The 23,267-nt window shown below is 34.7% G+C and overlaps 2 protein-coding genes across 6 annotated transcripts; one reads left to right on the forward strand and one right to left on the reverse strand.

Moving 5' to 3' along the window:
- Positions 1-636: 636 nt before the first annotated feature.
- LOC111454138 (DNA-directed RNA polymerase I subunit 2) lies at positions 637-16,320 on the reverse strand. 2 transcript variants are annotated; one of them, XM_023095472.1, is made up of 27 exons: positions 16,014-16,320; positions 15,010-15,092; positions 14,774-14,893; positions 14,398-14,474; positions 13,309-13,372; positions 11,444-11,514; positions 11,270-11,347; positions 11,119-11,164; positions 10,825-11,005; positions 10,666-10,718; positions 10,474-10,547; positions 10,172-10,289; positions 9,247-9,334; positions 8,653-8,768; positions 7,985-8,112; positions 7,825-7,904; positions 6,537-6,778; positions 6,267-6,431; positions 5,981-6,145; positions 5,644-5,718; positions 4,714-4,817; positions 4,542-4,617; positions 4,227-4,355; positions 4,013-4,153; positions 3,072-3,284; positions 2,337-2,594; positions 637-1,469 (listed from the first exon to the last, which is right to left on the reverse strand). In XM_023095472.1, the coding sequence occupies exons 1-27, from the start codon at positions 16,177-16,179 to the stop codon at positions 1,056-1,058; spliced, it is 3,525 nt and encodes a 1,174-aa protein (XP_022951240.1). In that variant the 5' UTR covers positions 16,180-16,320; the 3' UTR covers positions 637-1,055. The 2 variants fall into 2 exon arrangements, with proteins under 2 accessions (XP_022951240.1, XP_022951241.1); XM_023095473.1 differs by lacking the exons at positions 14,774-14,893; positions 15,010-15,092; positions 16,014-16,320 and having other exon boundaries at positions 14,402-14,469.
- Positions 16,321-17,367: 1,047 nt separating this feature from the next.
- On the forward strand, positions 17,368-23,079 carry LOC111454139 (3'-5' exoribonuclease 1-like). 4 transcript variants are annotated; one of them, XM_023095476.1, is made up of 5 exons: positions 17,368-17,433; positions 17,538-17,623; positions 20,219-20,814; positions 21,358-21,533; positions 22,180-23,079. In XM_023095476.1, exons 2-5 carry the CDS (start codon positions 17,602-17,604, stop codon positions 22,634-22,636), a joined length of 1,251 nt encoding a protein of 416 aa, XP_022951244.1. In that variant the 5' UTR covers positions 17,368-17,433; positions 17,538-17,601; the 3' UTR covers positions 22,637-23,079. The 4 variants fall into 4 exon arrangements, with proteins under 4 accessions (XP_022951244.1, XP_022951243.1, XP_022951242.1 ...); XM_023095475.1 differs by having other exon boundaries at positions 17,368-17,431; positions 17,535-17,623; XM_023095474.1 differs by lacking the exon at positions 17,368-17,433 and adding an exon at positions 19,438-19,712 and having other exon boundaries at positions 17,535-17,623.
- The last annotated feature ends 188 nt before the right edge of the window (positions 23,080-23,267 follow it).

A 23,267-nucleotide genomic window follows, 5' to 3' on the forward strand; every position in this document is an offset into this window, starting at 1 on the left:
TACAGCAAATGCGTCCCATTTCAAAAGCCTTTTTTTTTTCTTTTTTTCTTTTTTTCTCTGAATCATAAAAATTATCGTGATTGATTTTTATTTATTTATTTTTTCTCTAATTTAAACTGATGTACTATCAACTTCACCTTTTATTTGGTAGTAACATTAAGATCAATCTCCAAACTGATCAATCAACTCTATACATTAAGATCAATCTCCAAACTAATTTCATGCAAACATTCATCTCAACCATTGACTCTCTCCCTTGTTCATTCAAAATCTCTTTGCCCTTTTTATAAAACTTTCTTCTTGAACCAGGATCAAAAGCCAAAAACTCGAGCAACCGTAGACGACGCAAGAACAAATAGACTTAACTCATTTGTTGCTTGAAAGTGAGTGTCGCACAATTGCAAATCCGTTGCCATTAAAGTGCGATTGTGACAAGTGATCGATCTCCCATGGCCTAAACTCACTATAAAAATTTTAGGTAGAGTTAACTTTGAATTCTATATTTTGAGAGAGACAACCACGTCAATTTGAAAGAGAAAGAGAAGGCAGAGGATAGACCGATAAACTCCATCTCTTTGTTCCTGATAAAGCAGCACTAACGAACACCAGATAACAAGCGTCTGAGGCAGATGCGCATTCTAATAATGGAACTCAGCTTTTGATAAATTATAATACATAAAATTCATCAGACATTATAAAATAGTTCGTTTTATGTTACAACATGGCTGCCTAAGGAAAGAAATGAAAATTATGGCAAAAACTCAATGGAACTAACCCTTAGAAACACGTCAGCACGTGTTTTAAATCGAACAAAAATGGGATTTGACAATAACTTAGAAGACCCGAAAGCAAAATATAGTAATCAATTTGGTTGCCCTCGTGACAATAAATATTTTACTACTGTAGGACACTCGACAGCAGCCCAGCTGTCTTTTCGGTACTGGTCGAGTTTGATCCGACTGTTAGCCAAAGCTCGACGAGGAGTGTTAGAATGAACCATAACTGCCATGCTGAACCAAGCAAAGAAGAGATCTTAAACATGAACATGGTACAAATCAGGCTCCTGCTGCATTACTTAGCTGGAGAGTCATTCTTATGTTCATTGCAGCCAACTCTGCGGCCAGGTACTTGAAGACATAAGGCATGGCCACTGTCTCCATACCTTTACTTGTTTTGCAAGCATGACATATAACCCTTTTAGGAGCCTTCCCCGGGGGAAGACCACCAATTTCGCGCACGGCACGCTTCTGGGGCTGGACTAAAGTTGATGTAAGAATGCTACCGCAAAGCGAACACACATCAGCAATGTGATGATCAGAACATGTATGAAGCCTATCATGTAATAAGTAAGATGCTCCATGTGCCAGCATTGAGTCACGCTCCATTTCACCAAAACGTATGCCACCACCTTTTTTCCTACCTTTGATAGGCTGTCGAGTGACTTGATCTACAGTTCCAGTCGAACGAACCTGATAATAACACAAACATAAATCAACAGGTCATGTCTTTTATTAATTTTTTTGGTAAAAAACCGTGAGAAAAATGAAAGAATACACACGAGCATATAAAACAAGCTCAAACAAAAGACTCAGAACAAGACCATCTCAAACTTTTTCATCCGATCTCTCACCCTCTATAAAAACTCTAGTGTTTATTTTCTACAAATACCCCATAAAGAAGTGAAGTCTCAAGTGCCTATAGTGATGCTAACAGATTTTGTTGCATGTGTTCAATGAGAAGATAGACAATGGTGCACTAATAAAACTTCAAACCTTCCAAATGATACATATTCTATATTCCAACTTTTCGACAATGTAGTTTACCAAGCTATATCTTGGTGTGAACTGTCTAATATTTTTACTTCCTATAGTTATACCTCCCTCATTGCAAATTGAGAAGGTCTTTTGTAAACACCATGTAAACACCATGGATTATAGATCCCTCTTGTAAATTTCAATCATCAATGAAACTCAAAAAAAAAAAAAAAAAAAAATCTACATTCCAACTTGTTAAAACACAGTGAAACAGAATGAAGTATTGGCACGGTCCCTAGAGCTCAAGGCATGTATCACACTACTAGAAATGTATCAACAATTTTAGATATTATGCTTTGGTTTCACCCCCAAAGCAGACATTTACTTGCTTCAGGATACATGAAACGAAATAATATGAGAATATAATAATATCTTAAGAATAAGAAGACGCCAATGTCCCCCCAATAGGTGAATGGTAATTCATTCTTTATAAAGGCACTAATGATAAGACCTCAAAACTAATGTGAAAATGTCAATATAGTAATTGGCTATTAAAAAATAAATTAAATAAGAAAATTTCACCTGATATTTATCAGAAACCATGTGCCGAAGACGCTGATAATATACAGGTCCAATAAAAATTTCACATGTTAGCTCTGTTCCATAAACTCCACTGTACAATACCTCAACACCATGGTAATTGAATCCCTTTTTAACTAATGTGGAGCCAAGTTCATCAACAAGTGATTCAGTTTTAGACTCTTCATCTCCAGCATTTGTTTTCTTTACCGAACTCTTAAACGGCGTCGCATTGATAAATTCTCCATTTAAACAGCCTCCCTGTAACAAGTGATTGAACTGTAACTACAAAAGATGGCTGAACGGGATACTAAACGGAGCAATGAAACTTTGCCGAATCAAAACTTCTTCCTAATTTCTTTTCTTCCCAACAAAACATCGATGGTGTCTTATTATCATTACAGGCACTAGAGGTTTTATTGCATTAAGTTAACCAAGAGAGACATCTTGAATCGCACTCTACCAATATTTATATTTACTTCAGAATAAATTGTTCATGTAGGTGCCTTCAATTTCATATTTAGTTAAAGTAGATCATAACATTACTCTGTTTCGATGATCCTTCGTGATTGGAAAGCCCTTTTGTGATTAGCTTTCCTTAAGAGGGGGTTCCCTATTCCCCGGCCATTAGGCTGTTTCTTTTGGTTTTCTCAATGTATTTCCAAGTTGCTCATCACAAAAGAAAAAAAGAAGGGAAAAAAAAAAAAAAAAAAAATATGTTACTCCGTTTCCAGATACCTTAGCAGCGACAGACTCCATTAACATTGCAATTGTCATTCTCGAAGGAAAAGCATGTGGATTGATAATCAAATCGGGACGCATTCCTGTAGCTCCAGAAAATGGCATATCAACATCTGGCCATAGCTGGGAGCAAACACCTTTCTGCCCATGTCTACTACTAAATTTATCTCCAATCACTGGATTTCGGGGATGTCGGAAGCGTATATTCACCTTAATAGGAAAAAAGAAAGGAAAGCAAGAAGACTTGATCAGACTATTTTTGTTTCCACGGAAACAATACCTGAAATAATTAAAAACGAAGAAGAAGGACAACGATAAATTTAATACAAACAGGGGGGCTAAGGAGATTACAAAAATTCAATAATCATTAGACCTGCTTTTCTAATGATTGTTGAATTTTTATTTATAGAAAATAAGTTTTATAAAAAACATAGTAGCAAAATGGGAGGGCAAAATATCTACTTTCAAAGGATTTACAAAAAAAGAAAAAAAAAAAAAGGAACAAGATGCGAACTTTTCTCAGGAGTTATAAAAGAGGTAGTTTTCAAAATCTTTTGTCAAAGAAGCCCATCTAGAGAACAAAAAAAGCAATCCTATTTACAATCTCAAGGTCACAAGCGCAGCTTTTCTACAAAATACACCAGTTTCTCATAGGCCCCACTTCCAATAACATGACTGAAATTATCATCCTCCATAAAGCCATGAGTGCCATGACATAGTAATACTTGATTCAACGCATGAGCCAATGAAGCTATAATTGTCAGCCACAAATATCAATAAAAAGAACATTTAAAAACATGAACAGGTAGAGCTTCCTTGCTTTCATAATAATACTCACATAGGATCAAGTGAAACTCCAAGTTGAGTCCACTAGAACCAACTATAATTATTTATCTGCTGTTACAATTCAGATAAAAAGGAAAGAGATCCCTATTTACCTTTTGAGGGTGCTTCTTATTCTTTACATCAACAGACACGTAATCAACAAATACAGGTTCTGAACCTTTAAGTTTCATGTTTCTAGTTGTGCCTGCCACTTCATCATAAATGCTACAATAGGGCTCATCTGGTTTTATCATCTGAAACACGTCACCAAATTTAGTCAGTTTTAACATGGAAAAAAAACAAGATAACACAGAAAATAAGGCTAACCTGACCAACATAAGGAAGCCCATCCGAATCTATATGAGACCGCACAGATTTATCTATATTACTCCTCCTAAACAACTTTTGGCTGCGACTTGATCTACTGCTCTGCTCAGACAAGTCAATGGTTTCTGTCTGCCAATTTACCACAATGGATGAACGCATCAGCAAGAATATGCGTAACAATTTCATAAATATTCTGTTTTTGAGTCAAACAAATAGATAAATATTTGTCTTAGGGGAAAAAGATGTTGAATGTGCAGATGTTGAACGTGCACATGTATTTATTGATCACAAAAAGAAAAACAACCACAAACAAACCTGATAAATTTGTCCATGGTACATTCCACGCTCCACAGAGGACTTGTTCAAAATCATTGCATCCTCCATGTCATAACTACACGCATCATGAATAAAATAGACTGATTAGTACTGCAAGAAAATATAAACCAATCCCATCCAAAAAATTTATCCAACAATCTTTATTTCTTACCCAGTATATGCCAACACTGCCACTATTGCGTTTGTCCCGGTTGGATATTCATCTATGTTGTATTTCATATATGTACTTGTACGAACGATAGGGGTTTGAGGAGTCTATAAACATTCCAAAATAAGTTTGCATGTTATTGCAAGAAAACTAACGAAAGGCTTCAAACATAGAAGACGGGTAATAACTGAAAGTGCCTGAACATAACCCGATTATTTCACATTTTGCAACTTACAAATTTAAATCAAAACAAAAAAGTAGTTACATCAACATCTTTCACATTGTTATTAGCGGCAGACAGTGAAAGAATAAAAAGGCCGACAGTGAAAGAATAAAAAGGCCGACAGTGAAAGAATAAAAAGGCCGCTAACCTCACAGAAAAAAACAAGAGATTCAAGACTCAGACAACAGGTACTAAGATCTAAATTTCAAGAAAGCATACTATTGGGCCACCCTTTTAGAAATGAAAAGATTTTTCTTTGGACTTCTCTCATCAGAGCCTTTCTTTGAAATGTGTGAGAAGAAAGAAACCAAAGGTTCTTTTTGGACAAGGAGCTCCCTTTTGACAAACTCCTCAAATTTATATATCATGCTATATCTTGGTGTAAATCTACTGCTTTCTTTTCTTCTTATAGTTATGCTACCCTTTTATCTACTTAGGCAAGCTCTTTATGATACTCTGAACATTTCGTCCCTTTCATAATTTCATACATCAATGAAATTGTTCTTATAAAAAATGAGGATATATAATCAAGTTCTCAATTAAACTGATCATCCAAGACCAATATAGTTTAAGCATCAATCAACAAATGCTCTGGATATTATGTTCCAAATATAGAACAATAACCATTACTAGATCGAAAACAGAAAGACTACGTGCTCTTGATAATATGAGAAATCTTATTAACAAAAATAAACAAGATGGCAACAAACCTGAAGATGGTATAGCTTTTGATCTGCACGGAACTGAATAGCTTGCAGAGAGAATGCCATTGTTTGTTTTGCCATCTACATTCAAATTATCACAAGTTAGGAGAACATAAACAAAGAAACAGTATATTATAAAAATGAAATAATGCGAAAGCACCATTTGATAAATTAACAATTAACAATTTTAAACTGTTTTCTATTATTTTTAAATTTTATGAATTGCTTCAAAATATATATTTTATCATTGAATTTTTAATTTTAAAAATATATGTATTCTATTTATTAAAGATAGAAAACTATTTTAAAATGGGACTTCAAAATAGTCCATGAGGAGAGAAACCTGGCATTGGTACATATTACGCGGGCTCTGATTGTGATCCGACCAAGGGGTAAGATTCCCAACCACACTGAGCATCCCAGTTGGATGGATTTCTTCATGTGTCGCAGGAAACTCATCTTTCCTGCCACCATCACCCCCATCAGGACATCTTATTTCCATAAATACCTGTTTAAAAAAGTTAAGGAATCAGATTTTTAGCTTGCTGAGATCCAGAAAACAAGATCCATACAAATCTAGCATTAGGGCCAAAAAATTTCTTTCGAATAGGTCTGAACTGTGATATAACCTGTTCAAATGGCCCAATGAGTTCGATATTTAGATTTTCCTCGGAAGATATTGAAAGATTTCTAACTGGTCGAACAAATCTAGAAGGAGATGTGAAAAGGAATAAACCAGGATATGCTCCACATATACTCAATGGTACATATCCAACTTCCAGATCTTCAGGAATCTGACACATATCGTTAAAATATTAAGAATGAGAAAAGAAAAAAAGAAAAAAAAACAGAAAAAAAAAAGAGAGAGAAGTAATTGAAGAAAATGGAAAAATACAAACCACATGGGGAGATGAAACTTTTAATTGTCGTAAATGAGCAACAACTTTTTCTACTTCACCAGATGATATATAACCAACTATGCGACCATCTAAAATAACATTAAGAACATCAGGAGGACCCATTTGAACAAGCTTTGGTAGTGACGGTATCATTCCAACTGCAATTAGGACACTCAAAATAGACGCCCTTATTTTGAAGAAGTCTCTAACTTTTCCTTGAGAATTGAAGTATGATGTAATTCCTGAGATAGAAAATCATAGAATCCAACTGAATTTTCCATCCACTACATAGCAAATATAGAGACTAACCATTACCCTACTAAATAGCAGCACAGAGGAATTTATAAGTGCAGCCACAATATTTTATGATAGAAATTAAAGTACCAACTTGATTAACAATCTTGGGAGAGACGAAATATCAAGTGTAATATCAATTTGTCAGGTGCAGCATATAACTCTCTTCTGACTTATGATTTTTTTTCTTGTTTAAAGCATTTTTTCCTTTAACTTGTTTTTAATTACTGTGAAGTAAAATTTTGCAATTGTTTATTTTTGTAATTGAATCAAGTCAACAAACAAATGTCCCTTGTGTGAGTGAATTTGTGTAGAGAATCGAAATTCAGTTGAAGGAAGATGTTTGTCTTATAATTCCTCATCTCGATTCCCTTTCTTTTTCTTTGTGGGTGTTCAAGTTTGCACACAGTTGAACTAATCTTTAAAAGCAACTTCTCAAGACCCTACTACTTTGTTTTCCTTCAATTGTTCATCTTTCTTTGATTCATTGAACTTCTGTGACTTCTTTGATTTCTCATCCTTCTATCATATTGGAACATGTCCTTACAAGAGCATCCTTTGTCGGGGGACATAATCTTGGTCGTAAGAGAGTTCATTTTATTGATCTAGGTGGGGTTTTTCTAGTTAATCGAGTTCCAACCATTTATTTAAGGTTCCTCCAAAATTTATGTAAAGAAACAATCCTTCAACATTTCCCAACTGCAATTAGCAACAACATAACCACGTAGTCATCAATTGAAAGCATACACATGGAGCACTAAATGCACAAATTTGTGGTATTTCAAAAAGTTGATTAAAATTAAACATCCGAAGATGTTCAGAAGGGCTCTACATATAAAATGTACAAATCTTGCCCCAAGATCCTAAAAAACAATTGTATGTGCAAAGAAGTTCCAAACTTTTGCACAGTAAATTATTGTACAGAGCACAATCAGTAACAGTCACAGATATGGACAACTCTCATATAGACACATAAGATGAACGGCAAACTTACTGCAAGTGCTGGTTAAATGATTCAACAAGCCACATGGTTCACCATCAGGAGTGTGTACTGGACAAAGAAAACCCCAGGACCTACATGATAATACCACATTATCAAAGACAGGCAAAATCACAATGCCACAAACCTACAAATGGCATAAAGAGCAACATACTCAGGTAGCAATTTCCGCACTGTTGTGGTGCGAAGTCCAGCAAATGAAGCTCCACGATGAACAGCGCGAAAATGAGATATAAAGCGCAAAAAATTAAGTCGTTCTGCCTGAACTGTAAAGCCTGCCCTCTGATGAAATCAAATATTCACATTTTATAACAAAAATAGAATACTCAATGCAGAAAAATATAAAAGAACTCTTTACAGTTGTGGAAAGGAAATGGACCTTTTGCCCATATGAGGAGAATAAGATCCTCAATACCATTTGTCTACTCAAGTCTTTTGGTGCAACCCCCAATACCATTATTCATTAATACGTCCAAAAAAATCAATTTCTGATACTATTTGTCAATGAATTGTAGATCTCAAGGAATGGCCAACATTATGCACTTATTGGCTAACCATAAAATTATCCCGGCATGCCTTTCTTCATTTTGTTGGCAAAAATTAATGGAGAAACAAAACTAAAAAAATAACTAACTAGAGCTGTAAAGCATGTATATCATCACTGAGGCTCTGAACTCAATTTATTTTGTGATATATCAAGAACTTGATCACTGAAAAGTTTAAATCAACATAGACAAAACTACCAAACACCTTATCACATGTTCAGTGATAATATATATTTCCTACATAGGTAACACAATTAGCACCAATGTACATTCTTACCTGCTGCAGATCTAGGCCTGTTTGTGTAACCAGTCTTCCGGTTTTCAGCAAATTATCAATAGCTGAACTAATCTGTTTTGACGGATTCTTGTCCATGACTTTCTTGACATCAGCTACTGATGATATAAAACAAATAGATACTTTCAGTAACAAAAATAATATGCAAATACTGATATTCAAATTTGAAGATAATTAATTCTAATTAAATTAAATTAAATTAAATGTAAAATAAAAATAAAAAAATCAAAATGTAAAATCGAATTTTTTTTTTCAACAAGAAACATGATTTTCGTGGGGCAGTCTGTGTGTACAAAAGAAGCTTTAAACTGAAATGGTAGTGAACAAAAATAAAGGTTTAATCCTTTTCTTTTAATAAAAGAAAAACAAGGGTATTCAAAGGTCCTCTTAGTTAGCTGAAGGGGCATAGTATTTCATGTTCTGACAGAAATAGAGATATTAATACAGCCGAAGTTGTGTTCTTGATAAAGATTCAATTTTAGAATTTGAGGACAGATTAACAGTGGATAAGAGCCACTGAGTTGATGAATGTTAATCTGACAATAAAAAGAACCTTAAGCGTTCAAGAGAACTTACAGCTGCAGAAATCAAAATTTTTGCTGGAATCGCTAAGTTCATCTTGAAGAAGCTTTTTCACCTTTTGCAACCAGTCTTCTAGTTTCTCCTAGAATTTACATCAAAGCATAAGTTTAATAACAAATAAGCTTTATCGTGTAAAAAGAGCATTAAGGTCTTGCTATTTTTCTATTAGAAAACGGAACTTGTATTAGCAGAGTCAAGCTATCAACACAGCATATAAATTTCTCAATAGCTGAATCTATCAAATTGTGTGTAGAGCCAGCATAGTATTGACACAAGGTTTCTTGATAATTGAGTTTTTCCAACCTCCTTGGAAAGAGAAAATCACACGCTTACCTATTGAGTTAAATGAACATGACTTTTGTATGGTTTAATTTTGGCTGTTCTCGCTTATAGAAATCTTAGTGAATAGCATAATAAAATATTATGCTTTGACAGAATAACATTCTTTAATGGTCCATAAAAGTAGCATTGCATGTGTATCTATCAATTAGGCAAGTGATACGTCTGTAATTGGGCTGGGCCACTAAATTGTTGTTATATCTTTTCCAGAATCGTCCTTTCCAAGACAAGGCAAAAATACTTTGGCTCAATCCATTAAGCACGGATAGTCCATTTTAGGCCGAGTGTTCGCGTTGGTCACAAATACATCTGACACACTCTAGACAAGTGTCTAACAAGCTATTTGCAGTGTCTTTTATTTTTTTAGTTTCAGGCATGGCTTGGACACAAATAGATAAAATTTTGAAAAAAAAAAAGACAAAACTCAACATAAAAGATTGCACTCTAAAATCCGAACCAATTATCACATACTGCATATATCTTAAAAGAACCTATGTGTATTTTTCCATCGTAAATGAATCATGAATGAAAACTTTTCCATATCAAGCTTCTATGAGATAGAAGTTCGGCATTTTTCTACCTTCATATAAATAGTAATCAGTTGACCAGGTAGCAGAACGTCTTGGTTTTGCAAGGAATCAGGATTGTCAGGTACAGACGTCTGATCTATAAGGGAGAAAAGTTTCTGCGCCATAAAACTTATCAAGGGGAAAGACACGCACGAAAAAATAAAATTGTCAGTAATACGAAATGGAAAATCATAAATGAATGTGCAATAGAAAAGGAAGAAGTGCACAACTCCGTTCTAAATCAAAATTTTTAGGACTCTTGTTAAATAATAATAATAAAAATGCCAGATTTAGAAAAGTAATGGCAGCTCACATGAGGAGATTGAACTTGTCATAATTGTTGTCGAGGTGAACAAATATGTAGTTTTTGAAAACTGCATCTGCAATCTATAAACAAAGACGTAGAGAATTAACCACTAATTAAAATGCTTTATGAAGTGAACCTACAAAGAAAATGGTTCATATATTGACCAAAGAACGTGTTATGAGTAGAAGTATAACTCACAGTGGACATTTTTTCTTTTTCCATCCCCTCCATGACTGGCTGGAAGTGTTGTCCTATATTTACAGTAAATTCAATTAATATATATATACATATATATATATATATAGGTAACGGTTACAACCATAGAAATGACCATTTAAATTATACTGAGTTAATCACCTATATGCTCTAGACATTGACGATGATCAAAAAGTGCCAGGTCTCGAACTTCATCAAGAATAATTTTTGCCCTTTCACCAACTAGCTGAGTTCCAACAGCACCCTTACCCTTTTCGTGTTTATCACTATAACAGCTTGTCAGACTTGCAAATATTTCATGGTCAGTTGTGTCAATTAGGGCCTGACAAGACAAAGTAAATATGGAAACTGTTCAATGTGAAAAAAGACTAGAAAAAACAATAATTCATATGCTGCTTTTTATTCAAGGAGAAATCCAATATTTAGTTATTGAACCTTCAGGACAACCCCTATGGGAAGCAAGTACTCCTTTCCCTGAACCCTACAAAATTATGTTAAAATGAGAATGTCTTCAGCTTCACAAATCTGAAACGTAGAAATTTTAAATAGGTATATATCTCTGTAAAGCGATGTCTACAAACATTACCAAAAGCCAAGTCTGGCACTTCCATTCCTAAGATAATATAATTTGACTGTTACTGAAGATTGATCTTCTCTTACGCACCTGGATTTGATAATCAAAAATTTAAAACTTAGGTGATATCTAAAGATTGAATGTAGATCCCACAAACAAAAAAACAAAACCAAGAAGAAAAAGAACCTTATAACCACTGCTTTATCGGTGTAACCTTCCCGTCGATCAGCAAATGAATTCCTCACCATACTCATCGGCTGCAAAGAGTTATGACACCAAAAAAAGTTATAGCAAATAGTCTTTTAAAAAGAACTTAGCAGGTTCTTTCGACTAGGAACCAGAAAACTCATTAACAAAATTGAAAAGTAGGGTGGAAATAAAAGACAACAATGCTAAATGAGCCAGCCATCACATATTTCCTGAAAGTACAATAAGCATTCAGACACCCAAACTCACCCGAAAGACTTTCAAAACGACCGATATCTCTCCTTAGAGCACAAGGACACGGTTATACAACATATAGAACAGATCTTAATCAAGTAAGTTTGTAAATGACCGATCTCTCAAACCCCTCTTTTTTTTTTTTTTTTTCCCTATGAAACGATCATTGTACTAAACCAAATACAAGACAACCTAAGGGCTGGGGAAAAGGAAACGCCACCCAATATTCTACAAAAGCAATGCCTCGACTAGTAATTGTGAGAAGTTTTTTTTAAAAAGAAACAAACTTGCATTGAAAAACAAATGAAAGAATACATGGACATACTAAAAATCAAGCCCACAAAAAGAAACCATATCGGATAAAGGGTCTCCAATCAAGTAAAATAGCATCTAAAGAATAATTACAAAACTGACGACGTCCAAAGAGAAACATAGAATCTACTAGGGACCACATATCAGTAGGATCTCTCACAAGCTCACTAAAGGTTCTATTGTTTCTCTCACCACATAAACCCCATAAAATAGTCAGATCTCCACCTGCCATAGAAACTCCCATTTTCCCAAAACGGTGGTTGGGTAAAGAACTAGGTTGTAGATACAAAAGAATTTCATAAGGTTTGTACAACACCAAAAGGTTGTTTGTGATACTCTTTAATTCCTCTTTTCCAAATAAGCCAAAAAGCAGCCAATAAGCGCAATTTCATAAGATCTCTCAACCTCTTGCTCAACTTTGATTCAAAGAATAAAGTTCCAACAAGTATAAATTTCTTTTCTTTTCTTTTTTTTTTTTTTTTTTTTTTTTTTTTTTTTGTCCTTTTGCGGCTGGTTGTGGGGAACGTTAGAATTTTCAATACTCAAGGTTGTTGCCAAAGCTAAGTGTCAAATGCCCTCCTCCAACTCATTTGTGGAACTCCTTTTAACGATCAAGCCAAGATCCTTCAGTCCAATGGGATGGTTCGGTCAAAGCCTTAAATGGAGGAAGGATAAAGTATTTTTGCAAAAAGTTGGGCATGGTTGACATATTTGCTCCAGCTTGAGAGAGAGTGATGTAATATATATTATTATGTATAGTCATCCTTTATTGCAACTGCACATTCTTAGTTTAGGGTTCTCTTGTGTACCCATATATAAGTGACTCTCTAATAAAGAATACATTGCATATTTAACAATACTATTCGCACAATATACCTCCTCCCCACCGCAAATATATATATTTATATATATATATATATATGTATATATATATATATATATATATAGAGAGAGAGAGAGAGAGAGAGACATATATCATAATAGAGAGAGAGACATATATCATAATAGAGAGAGAGACAAATATTTGTAATTTGAAAGGCTATCCATTAGTTGTTTCTAGGGCAAGGTTTCATTTCCTCTAAATCCCTCGGTGTTCTTCCACCTTTATTTAAAGCCATTTTATTGGATCTTACTAAAAATAAACTAAAAAATCAATGTGAAATTCAACTCTTGTATACATACACACATATATCAACAGAAATCTAAATGACACTGGATAAATAATGATTGCATTCTAAAAAACCTTAATCCTTGACTTTGAAAGAAGCCTATGATAAAACAAAAGGTAGCTCACTTACGTAGTTTCTTTTTGGTGCTATCAAAAGCCGAACAACTCTCTCCAGCCCATTCATAATGAAATAACTACAACATAATTGAAATAATCAGAATAGCCACTCCAAATATTACAACAATAAACGAAACTTCACATTGGAAGAATAAGTTGCCCCATTACAAGAATGAGATGGTTTTTATTGTACACCTACAGAATCGTAAACAAAAATATTCAATATGCCACAAACAATAACAGAAAATTAATTGGGAAACCACCAATAAAAATGGATGACATGGAAACAAAGAAGAAGGCAAGAAAATGTGGTTTTTTAGGGCATTTTTATGAAGTCTTTTTAAATGTTATTCACAGAAATAATGAAGCTCTAAAAGTTTATGCAGATTAGACTTCAATGAAATTCAGTTTCTCTCCAAAAAAATGTCTCACTAGTTCATTCAACACTTGTGATCTTCAATTTTATTGTTATCTTGAAAATCTTAATTTGACCACAAATTCGAGCAAAGATTTCACACTTTTTCGCCCAAGGGGTCTCCAATCCTTTTGAATTATGCATCTTAACAAATGCAAATTATAGAATCATTATGATATTGAACAGAACTTTGTCAAAGAAACTGGTGCCAATTTCCAGAATGCAACAATTGTACATAACAATCATGGAAATATGATTAGCAACTACAAGTTAATGAGAGAACAGAGGTTACTCTTTGCCAAGCAGTAAATTATCATAATTTGAGAAATAGATCCTTTTTTCCCAAAATAAACGTACATATATAATTGAGAAGCAATCTAAGAGAACTGCAAAAGGTAAATAACTTTCAGGTTTAACTTGCAGTTTAACAAAACATGCCTGCCACTAGAAAAGTACCTTTTCCTAACAAACAGTGGTGGCCCTAGATCTAGCATAGTTGATTGCTGATTAGCCATCAAATCAACAGAAGTGGTAATGGCTTTTTGTTTATTATAGCTTATAAATAATGAATCAACCATCAATTCAATCAGTGTTTTGCTTCGAAATTTTTTTGTAGTGTGTGGGTGGGTGAGGGGGTGGGGGCGATGCAATAAGTAAAAGAGTAAAAGGCATGGTGAAGTTACTTACCCACCCATTTCTGATGCCTCTTCTTTGTAGGATACTAGCTTCTTGGGATCAAGACCTCTCAAGTGACAAAGCTTTGACTGAGTAAAACGCACAAAGGGATTAATGACCAGGCAAAATCAGGGAAATACAGAAAAATCCAAGTTTTAAGATATTCATGAACATGTTGATGCACTTATTTGCGGCTTTCAACCTATTTCTACATCTACTTCCTTAAATTAAGATTTCAACAGACCTAAGCAACTACGGGAGTTGTTTCTACATGGGGAAAATAGATAAATATAATTATTTAATAAAGGAAAAGAAGACTGACAGTGTCATTTAGTAACAGCAATTATAGAGATATGAAACAAAACGAAAACAAAGTATGGAGCACAACCTTCAGCATTACTGGGAATTGCCCAAAATTAAATTTCTCTCTTATGACAGCTTTTTCATCGTATTGAAAACAAACATCTGCCATCAACTTGCCGGTGTATGAAATTTTAGCTTGCCTACACTGTTTGAGGGGGAAACGAAAGAAGCAGGGTAATCCATAAATCCATTAAAATCACACGAGAAGCTAAAATGAAAAAGAAAATGAACAGGAAAGATCATTCTTAATTTAAACCATACTTCAGAAGGAAGCAGAGCTTCTCGCATTGTTCTCAGATTGCGCTCCTTCTGTGGTGGGTATAACTCAGGCTTACCCAACCAAAGTGAAACAATAGTCAAGAATAACATAATATACCATCAAAATTTTATAGAAATAAAAATCAAAAGCTTCCCAATATGCATTCATGCTATAGGTTGAATAAATTTTATGGAAAGCGCACACCAAGAAGTTACATGATATTTAATCAATTAAATTCCTTTTGGTTTCTGTTTATTTTTCACCCAACTTTTCACATCGCCTCCCCACCCCGAAACCACAACTGACGTGGGTTTGTGAGGAATCTTGCAGCTCCCTCCGCCAAAAAGGTTCCATGGATCTCCTGTACCTTTCCTTCTTCAATTTTTAAAGAATCATCAACCACGATTTGTACTATGGATTAGATCCACTGGAGGTTCAATAGGAATTCCGTTATAAATCCACAGTAGTTGCCTTCAATTTAGCATGCTTCTGAGCAATCTGTTGATGGTGTTCTTTGCACATTAGATGAAGCCACCACAGCTAACTCCACATTGCTCTGAAGCCACCACATCAAACCCCTCGATCCATCACTATGTTTACACCACGAACGTGCATTATCCAAATTTACTTGATAGGAAAATAATATGTATTTTTTCTACGCTACGACTACTAAATTCATGATTGCACTCATTCGTATGCTCCAATTTCCCAACTTACAGAGAGATAAACAGTGAGAAGGATGGAAGAGAGATCTCCATCTACTTTTCCGCCACTATAAGTCAATGATTAACATCGACCGGCAAAATTATCCAATGTATGATGAGATTCGTCCAATGCATCAGTTTAAACAGACAAATCAAAGTAAACAGCAAGAGAGTAAGGCAATAAACATGCACCAGAAATCAACCCCCCCCCCCCCCNAAAAAAAAGAACCGAGCTGAACCAGCCATATTTAAAAGATAACAGAAGAATAAAACCACGCCATAAAGAATCATATGAAGGATATTTCTAAGCTTTCTGTTGGTGAAGGAGTCGTAAATTTCGACGGGTTTGATGCTGTTCATGAGAGTCTCCAATCCCGCATCGACGAGGTGATCAAACGATTCTATATGGTGTCTGAACAGCTCGCGCAACGCCTCATAGTCTTGGTTCTCGAAAAATTTCACCACCATCTTCTCCGCCGTCTTCCTCCGTCCACTGGTTCGCCGCAAAGTGCCTTTTCTCAGTCGTTCTCGACTGGTTAAGACTGTTTGTTCGGCAGGGTTTAGGAGCCGCCGGCTAGGGGTTGGCGGAGGGTTTTGGAGAGCCCGCCAACATGGTATTTATAGAGGTTAATTACCATCTTTTCTATTTTTTTTTTCTTTTTCTTTTCTTTTTAAATATATTCATTTTTTTATTACATTAAATTATAAATTTATATTTAAAACCAACAAAAAAAATTAACAACTTAATAAACTTTAATATTTTTTTTTTTATATTTTAAACAAACAAAAAAAATTTATCTACTTTTTAAATATATTTATTTTTTTATTACGTATGGTAAATTTATTTCTATTTTTCCATTTTTTAAATATATTTATTTATTTTTATATTTTAAACTAACCAAAAAAAAATTAATAAACTCGTTTTTAAAAATTTTATATTTTAAACAAACAAAAAAAATTAATAATTAATAAACTCATTCCAAAAATTAATAAACTCACTCCAAAAATTAATAAACTCATTCCTCCCTTCATCCACCTCTTTAAATATATTTATTCTTTTATTACATTAAATTATAAATTTATATTTTAAACAAACAAAAAAATTAACCCTTCTTTAAAAAAAAATTAATAACTCTTTTAAATATATTTATTTAATATAAATGTACGAGAGTAACACTCTTTATGATTGAGAATAAACTTAGGAATCGCGGCTCTGATACCAAGTTAGAAATCGAGTCTCCACGATACGATATTGTCGACATAATCTCTGACTTTGCTTGGCTTCCCAAAATGCCACATAATATTTATCACTTATAAACTCATTTTCCACGGACTCACGGCTAATAATCTAACACAAACTATAAAATTCAAAATTATTTTATATAACTTAGCGACAAAAAGTTTATGGTCAAATTCAAATTTACTCACTTTAGAATAAAACGTGATAATGAAATTATTTCCATTTTTAAATTTGTTTTTTTTATAATTATTATTATATGATTTAAGAAATTAAAAAATAATTGTAATTTAAGCATGCAATTACTTTAATATTTATATATTAAAAAATTTAAATTATTATTTTTGCCACTAAAATCCGAAAATTTTCAATAATAATATGATTTTTATACAATATTTAATTTTGAATACAATATATAGATTTTTCGATTCTTCCTTCCAAACTGCTTCCCTCCTCTCTCCCGGCTCACCTTCCAGATCACACAGGTCTCTCTCTTCCCCGTTTTCAGTTTTCCTTTGATTTTCCATTTATTATGAGTATATATGGCAGCTCCTCGGGTATATTTGTTCTTATCATCGGGCTTCTTCAGGAGCGGATTTCAGAGGTAGATCTGATGTACTTGGTGGTCGATCTCAATTACTCTTCTCAAGATCATGATGGCCCTTGAACGCAAAGGTGCTTGTTTGCTCTGGTTTCGTTATTTGAACTGTTTAAGTTTTCTCTCAACTGGTATTTGTTTCTTTTTTTGATCCAATCAATATGAATTTGTGCTGATTTAGTCGCATTCTCTTCCTCCTGCTCGAGGGGGATTCTGCGACTTTGTTTTGTTCATTTCCAAGTGATACTGAGAACTAGTAACTCTAATTCTGTATAGAGTTGTTGTTGTTATTATTTTGAGCTGAGGGTAGTTCTATTGGGAAATCGAGGAGTCAAGTGAAGAATTGATATGGACATTGCCCTTTTGAGTTGACGTTAGTTCTTGTTGCTTTTTTTCGTTATGGAATTTTGAGATCGATATTGATATAATAACACATGTATTTACAGAGTGGGTTTATGAGCACCATACTTCATAGTATCTAGGAGTTTAGATGCCAAGAGCCATTAGTCAGAACTCTTGTACTTCAACGCTTCTTTAACATTTAAAGCATTAAAGTTCGAAGGGTAGGGACTTTGTTAACTGAGAATGATCGTCTGGGTTTTTCTTCTGTGGGTTTTTCTTCTGTTTCTTTTAGGTAATTTGAATCTTAGACAGAAAATTTGAATCGAGGTTTTATTAGCTAGTTTGGAATTGAATCACCGGTGGTTCAACAGGCGTGGAATGTAATTTTAACCAACTGACTAGCACGGCTCTTTATAATTAGGTGATTCTTGCTATGGTGACATTATTAAGAGGACTTATATGAAGCAATTAACAATTATTGAATGTTAAAGATCTTCAATTTTAAAGTTAGCTACTTCAAGAGGCATGATCTCTCTACCTCTTCCGGCCGATCATCCATCTTACCTCTAGCAGCTTTTTGAATTCTTATAGTAGTTGGGAATGAAGGGTACCAGGGCTCTAGTTTAAGATAGATTATACATGTATGAAGTATCATTTGTCACTATCTCTTTTTTAAAAAAATTACATTCCTGTTGTGTGGAGTCTGTTAAGATCTCTTATGGACGTGCCGTTGTTTCTTTTGGAGGAGATAAGTAAAGTGGTTTTTAGGTTTGCAAGAGATAAGTCCCTAATGCCCTGATGGTTTCTCCATGGAGGTAATTGTGAGGGCATTAAAGAGGATTTTTTGAATGGCAATTTCTGAATTTTATGCGTGCGCGCAGGTGGGTTTTAGATGCCTTAATAAATGAAACTTATGTTTGTCTCATCCCAAAGAAAAATGCAAAACATGATCAAGGACTTTAGGTTGATTAGTGTTGTTATAAGTTTATATAAGATGATAGCGAAGACCTTGGCTGAGGTTTGAGAATTCTTTCTAGTGCAACTCGAAGTTTTCAGGAGATTTTAGTGGGGGAGGAAAATTTTAGACCATTTGCTCATCACTAACGATACCATCAAGGACTTTAGGAGGAAGAACTAATGCAACTCGAAATCTTTTATGTGGCTACAGGTCTCTTGATTTATGCCAATTCAAATGCTAACCTCCACAAGTGGTTGGGATTCTGGCTGCTTTTTTGTGCTTTTCATGTATAAATAAACTATTAGTTTCCTTCTTTAAAAAGATCACCCCGTTGCTTGTACAGTTTTGAGAGCATTTTTGCAACACCCTTGGTTTGAGGTTTTCCATTTTATATATCTTATTATTTTAAGAAAATGTTTAATATCCTATTAGATAGCTTTGGGTTTCAGTTTATTCTCATTTTCCCTCTCTCTATTAGCATTTCCAAGTTTCTTGTTCCTTCCTTTCTGATTTCCTTCCCATGACATCCTTTTTCTATTCCTGTATTTTCTTCCCCGTCCTCCTGATTTCCTCACCTTGTTTTCTTGTCAGCCATCCTTTTCAAATTTTCCCTTGTTGTGCTGTGGATGAGCAACAATGATCGAGTATGCAACTTCCAATTTTGTTGATGAGAACCGGTGTTATCTGCCCCGTAGAGATTTTCTTAGATAAATGTCAGAATTTTCATTACTGAGGAAACAATACCAGAGGTGGAAAGCAATTTTTAGAGTTCTCTACGATATTGCTATCCTGTAAGCCTCCCTTGACTTTATGTTGCTGAAATGACATCTTTTGAATCAGTATGAATCTGCCAGTCGCAAGAAATGGTAATAGTTTTACCTCTTTTATTCCTGGTTGCAATCCGGTAATTTCTCTTCCAATTGAAACTTTGACCTTTTATGAGACATTAAGTGGTTAAATAATAACTAAAACCTAAAAACTTAAATTGATAGATTACAACGAATTTAATATTTTTATCAATATTTTGATAGTTTCTCTCACTTGTGAAATTGAAAATTTATGAAATGCCTAACAAGTGAAACCAATATTAATTTGGAAAGAAATGGCAATACTTTGATATTATATCAAATATCAAATTACCAAATACCACTGGACAAAAAAGATTTAGTTGATCAGTTATAGTAAATTAAATATTTTTTAGTGCGATATCTATCTTTGTTTTCCTCCAGGAACACCTATGGTCTTCTAAATGTTTAACTTTATATCTTTATTGGATATTGTTTTAGCCATATTGACTAGAGAAACCTTCTATGTTCTCTATACAATATTTAATCCAAAATCATTTTAATTTCTTTTGCTTCTTTGTTTGCAGAAAGTATGCAGAGGAACTGTGAGGCCTCTATAAAATGCCTCCAGAATAATGGAATGCCATTCAGTCTGCAACATAGTGGAAATTCTGTTGATGGTTTCCAAGAACGTACGGATGAAATCAGTTGTTATAGCAGGAATGATATTCCTGAAACAAACCACCCATTGGTTAACAATTTTATTGAACGTCCAAATGAATTTCACAACAAACCTGCTTATCAGCATAATTCTGGATCATGGCCTGCCTTCCATTTTGACTCTCAAAAGGTGCAGCAGTGCCAGATGAGTGCTTCCGAATGCCAGTTCTACTCTTTGCCAGTGGAGAATCGCTTCCATTATGTTCCTTTCAAAATGTTTGAACAGAATTACCATTGTGATTTTCGGCTGCAAGAGTTTCAATATTTTGTGGTTATAGACTTTGAAGCAACATGTGACAAGGATAAAAATCCCCATCCTCAGGAGATAATTGAGTTCCCATCTGTCATTGTAAGTAGTGTGACTGGCCAACTCGAAGCTTGCTTTCAAACGTATGTGCGCCCAACTTGCAATCAGCTCTTAAGCGACTTCTGCAGGGATCTAACTGGCATTCAGCAAATTCAGGTTTGTTTGAAGCTTAGCTTGTTTTTCTTCAAAGAAAATAATTACGCTTGGAGGTTGCATCTTGCTGGCATGGAACAAACTTGGTGGTGTGATTGATTATCGATTTTACTTATTGTGTCCTACATTTAGGGTGTTTTTTATATTTAATTTTAAATCTTAATTTTAAAAAATATATATGATTCTTATCTTTTCTGATTCACTTATCCAATCTCCCTCCATAGTCTTAGTTTGGCACATAATTTTCTTTTAACGATTTCGATAATTTTCTGATGTTGTAATTTAGGTGCCTTTGAAGTTTGGTTCTAACGTGTGGCCTACCACTACCTATAATAGGGGTCTTCATGGGTTGGTTTGACTAAGATATAGACTTGAATTGAAACCTAGCCGAACCCTTGAAAGCCTTATAGTCTAAGGGAAGTATCTTGTGTTCCATGTAGCCTTTGGAGTCTTATATTCTCATTCTATTTCCTTTATAATTCTATTTGGTCATTGTTTATCTGTTAGGACCTTCTGATGTTTATCTTATCTCATTGCTGTCTATAGGTGGACAGAGGTGTTACTCTCAATGAAGCTCTCCTCAGGCATGACAAATGGCTTGAAAAGAAGGGGATAAAGAACGCAAATTTTGCGGTGGTAACTTGGTCAAACTGGGATTGCCGAGTCATGTTAGAGTCGGAATGCCGTTTCAAGAAGATTCGGAAGCCTCAATATTTCAACCGGTAAATGATCCTCACAAAAGCTGTTTCTATGCATAGTACAAATAATAGTTCAAATCATATCACGATAACCTAAATAATCATGAACTCGGAAGTGCACTAGAAGAACAAAATCATTTTAATGCTATTGGTTGTGCTGTTAGTAATCAATCAAGGTAGGAGCATCCTCACATTTGGAGCTTAAAATCTCGCAGGAAAAACAAACCAAACAGTTTATCATTGATACCTTCATCCTTCAGCCATTTGCCTAGTCTAACTTTTACAGCTTTAGCTGACGGAGCAACTTTTCATCTTCTCTAATTTGCCCCCAATGACTATCAAGTGTTCAGCATTTTTGTTTATCAATTACTACTGTTTATAGCTTCAGTGGTAAAACGTTCCTACATTTAGTAGGAAAGTGCTCTGTTTTTAGCTTTAAACGGACTGGCATATTTCATTTGCCTTTAGAATAGTATTCCCTTTGAATTGTTCATTGACAGTCAGTTACATTTCAAGTAAAAGAACGAACATACATCGATAAACATACTCGGTGGTGCCCATAACTTTTCACCAGTAGATAAACACGGTTATAATTACTAAAAAATTGTATATTTATATTTAGTACTGCAATTTAGTTCTTACTTCTCTCTTCTGATTTGACTGATGACAGATGGATCAACTTAAAAATTCCATTTTGTGAGGTTTTTGGTGGACAACGATGCAATCTAAAGGAAGCTGTTGAGATGGCAGGATTATCTTGGCAAGGTCGTGCTCACTGTGGTCTCGACGATGCCAAGAACACTGCACGTTTACTCGCCCTTCTTATGCATAGAGGCTTCAGATTCTCCATTACCAATTCATTGATGTGGCAGACTTCTGACTGCCCATTTCAATGGAAACAACAACCCCCAGGAGGCGTTACATTCCCGCCGCAACCGCCATTGAAATCAAAGCCTATGCACATTCCCATCTTCCATTACCACCCCTACTGTATCTGTGGGGTAAGGAGCAGCCGAGGTATGGTTCGGAAGCCAGGACCAAAGCAAGGGAGTTTTTTCTTTGGCTGTGGGAATTGGACTGCCACCAAGGGGGCACGATGCCATTACTTCCAATGGGCCTCTCCCTGATGCATGGAAAGATTTATGAATCTACTTGTTTGAAGCGTTCACTAAAGGAATTTATGTAAAGAAAAGAAAAAGAAAAAAAAGGTTGTATTGAAAGAAATGAAGCTTGATATCTGTCTCCTGATAGAAGGTGCTTGGGTGTGCTTGGTGAGGTTTCTGAGTCATACAGAACTAAAAAGAGTTGGTGGTTGAGTTATGAAACTATGGTCCTTCAAAAGTGGCGGTGCAAGCTTTTTGGAGGCTTCCCAACTTGTAAAGCTGACTTGACTTTATTGACTGGAGAACCTATTGGGGAGTGAGTTGCGAGAGTTGATGGGTAGTTTAGGATGATGCTTTTCTAATGATCGATTAGGCATGCAATTATCTGAAGGATCTTTTGGATAGCTATCCTTCGCTTTGCTTTGCTTTGCTTTTTATTCTTAATCTTAATCTAATGGCAATCAGTAGAATGCTAATATCAGCCCCCCCCCCCCCCCCCCCCCNCCCCCCCCCAATGCTCTTAATTGGTCCTATTGCTTCTTAGTCTCTCCTTTTAGACATGAACATCTTTTTTCTTGCATGGTTGTGTTACAAGCTACAACAAACATGATATGGTAGCTTTTCATCTTTTTTTTTCTTCTTTCTTTTATGAAAC

Source organism: Cucurbita moschata, unplaced genomic scaffold (genome assembly GCF_002738365.1).
Source record: "Cucurbita moschata cultivar Rifu unplaced genomic scaffold, Cmos_1.0 Cmo_Scf00016, whole genome shotgun sequence".
Taxonomy (NCBI): Eukaryota; Viridiplantae; Streptophyta; class Magnoliopsida; order Cucurbitales; family Cucurbitaceae; genus Cucurbita; species Cucurbita moschata.